The 7,827-nt window shown below is 40.7% G+C and overlaps 1 protein-coding gene across 1 annotated transcript in view; it reads left to right on the top strand.

The window, feature by feature from the left end:
- Window positions 1-7,827, top strand: part of ALS2CR11 (amyotrophic lateral sclerosis 2 (juvenile) chromosome region, candidate 11) — a 126,187-nt gene that overhangs the window by 112,093 nt on the left and 6,267 nt on the right. The window contains exon 16 of the mRNA XM_010860971.1: window positions 6,851-6,925. Within this exon, the coding sequence (XP_010859273.1) occupies window positions 6,851-6,925 (75 nt within the window). The remainder of the gene's footprint in view (window positions 1-6,850; window positions 6,926-7,827) is intronic.

Raw genomic sequence — 7,827 nt, 5'->3', positions numbered from 1 at the left:
ATTAATAGTCCCTGGAGTCAGGAGTTTTCTGGTGTTCTCAAGTTTTGGATTTAAGCCTCCTGCCTCTGGCTTTCCATCTTATTCTTATAGTAGCCTCAAGACGTCTCCATCCATACAGCTCTGATGATAAAACATCTAGGTTAATGGTGAAAAAGCTTCTCCACAGTGAGGGACACCCAGAGAGGTTCACAGAGTTACATGAAGAAGAGAAGAGGGAGGAGGGAGATAGAGGTGACCAGGAAGAGAAGAGAGGGAATCAAAAGGGAAGAGAGCAGTCTAGCCAGTAATAAATTCCCTATTTGCTCTCCACACTCTGGAACACTCAGAGAGGTTCATGGAGTTCCATAGAGAAGCGAAGAGGGAGGAAGGAGATGTGACCAGGAGGAGAGAAGGGGGAGTCAAAAGGAGAGAGACCAGTCTAGCCTGTGATCAGTTCCCTAAGTTTTCTCCATAGCCCAGAACACCCAAAGAGATTAACAGAGTTAAGAGTTAAGCAGAGAAGAGAAGGGGGAGGGAGGAGATAGAGGTGACCTGGGGGAGAAAAAAGGAGAGTCAAAAGGGGAGAGAGCAATCAAGCCAGTAATTACACTCCTAAGTAAAAATGTGTACTGAAGATTGGATTCTTAAAGGTATAGAATTGATAACAAATACCAAAAAGCAAAGATTAAAAATCTAGAGTAGAGGTTAGACTCTCAAAAATACAATATTAAAATATAAAAAAACAAAATTGCAAAAGTTATATATAAAAAACATGAAATTTGCTTTAAAAATAGCATCTTTTTTTCAAGGTAATAGAAGGTTTTAAAAATGAAAATTAAAGGAGTAATAAAGAACTTAAAAATAAAAAAAATTTTTTTTAATTAATGATAATAGTAAAATATATCTAGGAATTACTCTGGAGCTGTTGAGGGCAGTGAGTGGTCAGTTCAGTTTCAGATAGTTCTTTGTTCGACCTTACACTTCTTCTCAAGGTCTGTAGGTCCCTTCCAATGCCAGTGCTAACTATAGGGTTTTAAGCTGTTGCACCTGTCACTTCCAAAGCCATTCCCTCTTCTTTATTTTGGCTTTGTTTGCAAGTCTCTTCAGTATCTAATGTCCACCCTCACACAAGAGTGCGAAAGTGGTCATTTATTTACCCTCACTTGTTCAATTGTGCTGCGGGGAAGGAGGAATGCTGCAAACAAATATCACTGGCGTGTGTGGGGAGTGCTCGCAGTGTCTGGGCCACACTGGGTTTGCACCTGCTCACAGCGTGTGTGCTTTCCCGGTCTACACTGCTCAGGCTCCAGATTGCTCTGTGGGGGAACTGCCTAAGGTGAGCCCTGGGCTGCGTACACTTCCCAGATCTACGCCGCTCAGGTTCAGGTTCTCAGGTACTCCACAAAGGCACAGACTCAGTTGGGCCTGCGTTTTGTGCCCTTCCCAGGTCGGAGCAGCTCAGGCAACCAGGTGCTTGGCAAGCACACTCTTCCCAGCTGGGTGGTGCATCTTATCACTTCTCAGTCCCAGCTGCTCAGTTTCCTGGGTGTGCAGCCGGAGTGCCGTCTCAGGTGTGCTGTGTGTCTCTTCTGGGGTGCTAATCTCTGGCTGTGACCCTCCTGATGGATGTCAACCGTCCAGGACCCCAGGAAGACTTGTTAGCAACTGGGAGCCTGCTCACAGTTTGGTAGGGGATGCCATCTCTGGGGCCGAGTTTGCCCCTTTCCTTCTGGCTCTGGCTGTCACCTGCCTGCCTCCCAGCCTCCGGTGGGGGATGGGCCGTCCGCAGCCGGCTAACTCTCCTTTGGTATTCGCTCAGTCCTTTGTTCTGTAAGCCGGCCGGCAATGCCTTGCTGCTGCTGCTGCTGAGGTCGCTTCAGTCGTGTCCAACTCTGTGCGACCCCGTAGACGGCAGCCCCCAGGCTCCCCCATCCCTGGGATTCTCCAGGTAAGAACACTGGAGTGGGTTGCCATTTCTTTCTCCAATGCATGAAAGTGAAAGTGAAGTCGCTCTGTCGTGTCCGACTCTTCGCGACCCCATGGACTGCAGCCTACCAGGCTCCTCCGTCCATGGAATTTTCTAGGCAAGAGTACTGGAGTGGGGTGTCATCGCCTTCTCCGGCAGTGCCTTAGGTTAGAGCTTTTCTCAGGAAAGTTCTCTCTCTCTTTCCTCTTCTTTTTTTTTTTCCTCTCTGGCTATCCCACGGTTTGGGTTGCTATCTCACGTTAGCTCCATCAGATTGCCCTGAGGGCAATCAGGCCCCTTAAGCAATGCAGCCGGGGCCTCCCTGTTAACACAGCCCCCACTTGCTGGTGGTGGACGTGAGCATCTGGGCTACTTCTCCACTGGGAGTTGCAGTTAGGCCTGTTATCTGTGGGTTTTATTATTTTATTTTTTCCTCCTGGTTATGTTGCCCTCTGAGATTCCAAAACTCCCCACAGACCCGCCAGTGAGAGGGTTTCCTGGTGTTTGGAAACTTCTCCTCTTTTAAGACTCCTCCCCCGCCCCAGACGGGTCTCCATCCCTAACTCTTTTGTCTTTTTATCTTTTGTCCTACCTCCTTTTAAAGACAATGCCTTTCTGGGTGCCTGGTGTCCTCTGCCAGTGTTCAGAAGTTGTTTTGTGGTATTTGCTCAGTGTTCAAATGATCTTTTGATGAATTTGTGGGGGAGAAAGTGGTCTCCCCATCCTATTCCTCTGCCATCTTAGGACCGCCTCCCCCCCACCCCCTACCTCGTTTAGGTCTTGATTGCCAGGTTTCTCTACGGTGCAGTTACTGTTTTTTTGCTTTCACTGCTTGGATTTTTTGAAGTAAGTCCCTAACTCTAGCCTACTTTCAAGGGTGTATTTTTCATGAGTATAGCCATATATATATATATATGATTATAATCTATGGTATTATGTATTTTGTTGTATTAATTTTTCAAGCTTTGGCCACTGGGACTTTCAGTGTGTCCTGTGTCCCAATGACATGCCCCTATCCTTTTATTTTTTGAGCATTTTCATAGTTTTTAGTGCTCTATGATGTTCCAGGCTCATACTGAATTTTTCTTACCCAGTCATGTCAATAGTTTCTACATAAAGTCCTGGTTATTTTACTAGAGAATATTTGTAAATCAAGCTCTGGGCACTGCGTGTACTTATTGCTACAAGTGTTTACTTTCTTCATATTTGTTATTTTTCCAGTTTCCTTCTATTATTGATTTCTAGCTTCATTCCATTGTGGATGAATAGACTCAGTATGTGTGGAAGTTGTTGAATCAGTTAAGAATTATAAACAAAAATTTAGAAACACTGCTTTAAATAGTAGTGCAGTGGTTTTTGTGATGTCATCCTGGACCCACGTGTCCTTTCTTTCTTGAATCTATTGTCAGCATATGCATGTTAGTATAGAGTAACACTAAATGAACTCTGTACTTCTAGGAATCATGATGTGTTCCAGGCAGGAAGAAGAAAGGAATAAAGGTTGACTAAGTACCTGTCAGCTCAGTCTGCCTCTGTTTTAAGATATACTCTTAGAAGCATCTTCCAACAGTTTTCAGCTATATGTAGTTGGCCAGAACCTTGTTACATGGCCACTCCTGTCTTTTAAAGGAGGCTGGAAGATGTAGCTTTTTGAGTAAGGGACATTTTTGCTCCTAAAATATTGAGGTTCTTGAAATAATATGTATTTTGGGAAAGTAACTCTCAGTCTGTGTCACAGGGAGCAAGAGACTAGTTAAGAGACTCTTGTTGGGAAGAGATGATGGTGACTTGTGCTGCAGGGGTAATAGGTGGTGGTAGGATATTATTGGATATTTAATATATTTTGAAGGCAATAGGCATAGGACTTAATGCTGGCTTACATATGAAGAGGAGGAAAGAAAGGTTGAGACAGGTTTCTGGTCTAACAGTTCAGTAGAGGTGGCACCATTACCTGAGATGAGGAAAAATAGAGAAAAGCCAAGGTTTTGTGTGTGTGTGTGTGTGTGTGTGTGTGTGTGTGTGTGTTTTGAGGGAAGTGGGGAGCAGGGAGGTAATCTAGAATCCTATTATGTATACATTAAATTTGACGTGCCTATTATATAGGACTGCAAGGAGATCCAACCAGCCCATTCTAAAGGAGATCAGCCCTGGGTATTCTTTGGAAGGAATGATGCTAAAGCTGAAACTCCAGTACTTTGGCCACCTCATGCAAAGAGTTGACTCATTGGAAAAGACTCTGATGCTGGGAGGGATTGGGGGCAGGAGGAGAAGGGGACGACGGAGGATGAGATGGTTGGATGGCATCACTGACTCGATGGACGTGAGTTTGAGTGAACTCCGGGAGATGGTGATGGACATGGAGGCCTGGCCTGCTGCGATTCATGGGGTCACAAAGAGTCGGACACGACTGAGCAACTGAACTGAACTGATTATATAGCTATGTGGAAATCAATGCCCTTCTAAATATTTCTGAGGATACTATTTTGAATCTTTCCAAGGGTCATTCTCCCCCTGCATTCCTCAGAAATAGCTCTATTTACTCTGGGGTTAGCTCTGTTTATTCTTATTGATCTTTCACTTACATATACTGATTTTCCTCACATATCTGATGAGTTTTGTTGGTTTGCTTTATGTTTGTGAATGAAGGAGTATGTTGGCTGTATAGGCATGCTCTGTGTGACAGGCAAGCTTCCCTGGAGGGTATTTGGGGAAATAGCGTCAGATTTCATTTTCTTGGGCTCCAAAATCACTGCGGACAGTGACTGCAGCCACTAAAATACACTTGGTTCTTGGAAGAAAAACTATGACAAACCTAGACAGTGTATTATAAAGCAGAAACATCACTTTGCTGGTCCATATAGTCAAAGCTATGCTTTTTCCAGTAGTCATGTACAGATGTGAGAGTTGGACCATAAAGATGGCTGAGAGCCAGAGAATTGATGTTTTCGAGCTGTGGTGCTGGAGAAGACTCTTGAGAGTCCCTTGGACAACATGGAGATCAAACCAGTCAATCCTTAAGGAAATCAATCCTGAAATTCATTGGAAGGACTGGTGCTGAAGCTGAAACACAAATACTTTGGCTACCTGATGTTAAGAACTGACTCACTGGAAAAGACCCTGATGATGGGAAATATTGAAGGGAGAAGGAGAAGGGGGTAACAGAGGATGAGATGGGTAGATGGTATTACTGACTCAACATGAATTTGAGCAAACTCAGATAGTGAAGGACAGGGAAGCCTGGGGTGCTGCAGTTCCTGGGGTCACAGAGAGTTGGACATTGACTTAGGGACTGAATAACAACTGTCCTGGATTTTTTAACTCACAAAAGTATTGGATGTTCATCTAATCAATAATATAGAGTTAACAGTAAAATTTAATAGTGTCATCATCTTACCTTTTGTCCAGAGTTTTCTCCCTTGAGAAAACAACATTAACATTTTGTATCCTTTCATATATTTTTCCATGCTTATATATTAGGGGGGAGCTTTAATTTTTTTTTCCTACTACTTATTCTTCCACTTCCTTGTCAGACATATTTCATTTAACTTTAATTTTTCTACTAAATTGACTTAAAGCAACAAACTTTCAAATGTTAGAATTTAAACTTTTAAAGAGAGATTTTGGAAAGTTCAAGGAAAAATAAAATGAGCAAAAGAACAGATGTGGAAAAGAATGAGATGTATTTGTAGAGTTCCAAATTAAGACACGTTTTTCTGGAGGAGAGAAACTGTAGTGGGGAATTCTGAGATACTTGGAGAAATCATTTAAAGTCAGTGTCTAACGGTAGTTAATAACATAACATGGGAAACTGCTGAAGATATAAGAATAAAGTCATGTTATGACTGCTTAATATTAACGAATACTTAAACCAAAAGCATTTCTTATGAAAGCGTCATTCATTGAATTATTTTAACTGACTTGATATATAATGAAGCAGCTACAGACTAAAGGAAACAGTGTAGAGAAAAGTGCTTTATAATACTAAGTGTTCTGCAAAGAGATAGTATCATTAACGAGTTGGAGGTATACATGCATCTTATGATATTTTCAAAGCGCCATTGTCTTTCACTGCAGTTTTCATTGTGTGGTAGTAGGCACGTCGGATGAAAATTTAGAATGCCTAGGATTTAATCTGGTAACTTAGGGCAAAACTTCAACTGCAGGTTCTTGTGTAAAACAGAGAGTAGGTCTTGATTATCTCTGAAGCGTCTTCTGGGCTTCCCAGGTGGTGCTAGTGGTTAAGAATCTGCCTACCAGTGGGTTCAGTCTCTGGGTTGGGAAGATCCCCTGGAGTGGGAAGTGACACCCTACTCCAGTATTCTAGCCTGGAAACTTCCATGGGCATAGGAGCCTGGCAGGCTACAGAGCAGGGGGCCACAAAGAGTTGGACGTGACTGAGCACACACATATACAAAGTGTCTTCCATCTGCAAAAATTCAGTGTTTCTGTAATTTTCCTGAACACCTTGATTTAGCATAAAGTGTTTCCTTAGGCAGTAGTTACCCATTTAACAATTACAGGTTGAGAGTCATTGAAATTGTTGTCTCACTATAATATCAGATGCCACTTATTATCTAAAGCGTTTCACAACCTTTTAAAACTAGATTAAATTTGTTTTAACAGTTCTGTTTTCTTTTCTACTTTTGTTTCTGCTTAAAGTTGCTGAGCATTATTTTGGTTTTACAGATTCGATAGAGTATTGTAGTGTCAGGGAAGTGAAGATTATTATATATGTCTGATATAAACTTCTTTTGATTATTAGCAAATTACAGTAGTTATGAGGAAAATATTTCTTTAGTTTTTAAAATGTTTACTATCTTTAATAACTATTGAATGAGTAAAATTATCTTGGGAAGTATCCTTTCATTACAAGCAGTCTAAAATTAAAACTTCTCTTTTTATAAGGTGGTTTTCTCACCAAAAGAATACATTTCACCATGTTTCAAACCAGAATATACAGAATTCAAACCAGCATATCAGGTGAGTCCTGAGTTTTCTTATCCCAATAGCGATTATACTTAATAATAGGTTTCTCTAATACTTTGTGTAATTCAGTGGTTCCAAAACCAGACTACCCATTGGAAGCACTCACCTATCTTTACAAAAATACACATTCCCAGGTCCCACCTCTGACCTAATAAATCTGAATTTGGAAATGGAGCCTGGAATTTGTATTTTTTTAAAAAAAAAACAAGGATTCTGATGCTGTTGCCTGGGTATCAATTAACATTTGAAAACCATATGAACTAAACAAATACTAGGTTGATTATTTCACATTTTGCCTTTTAAATTGAATAATGGGAGTATGAACAAAAAGTTTGAATAAGAGACTTCATTTTGAAAGGCTACTTCAATAATAGAATAGCCTAATCTCAGAGCTACAAAATTGCCTGTAACTATTACACTGACATTTCGCTGTACTTTGGAACTTTGTGTACTGTTTTCTACAGTTTCTGAGGGAGGCATATATATTTATCAAACAGCAAGATTCTACTGTAACATACTAAGGACATCATTGTTTAAATTCTCAAATGATCTATGCTCCCAAATCAATCTTTAGAGAATACTTTTAATGGAATATCTATTACTTGCCTTGCATTTTAAAAAAGTTACCCCCATTGCTACTAAAATATTTATATGGATAGGACTTAGATTATGATGTTAGCTTTTGTCTAAGCAAATTCAGCTAACACTGGAAATGGAGTTCTTAAAGAAAAACTATTGATGAGTGCCTTTTAAGTGTTCAAAATCTTTCAGATAGCAAAAAGCTCTTGAACACAACATAGTATAAGAATTAGGAATTTGAAAAATTTGCACTATGATTCTCATTATTATTCCAACTTTAAATATTTTAAAATAATTAAAGTTGGTTTTCTCTTGGT

This window comes from Bison bison, unplaced genomic scaffold (assembly GCF_000754665.1).
Source record: "Bison bison bison isolate TAMUID 2011002044 unplaced genomic scaffold, Bison_UMD1.0 scf7180017864471, whole genome shotgun sequence".
Lineage (NCBI taxonomy): Eukaryota > Metazoa > Chordata > Mammalia > Artiodactyla > Bovidae > Bison > Bison bison.
The sequence above is the reverse complement of the archived record's forward strand: the minus strand, read 5'-3'. Positions and strand labels throughout refer to the sequence as shown.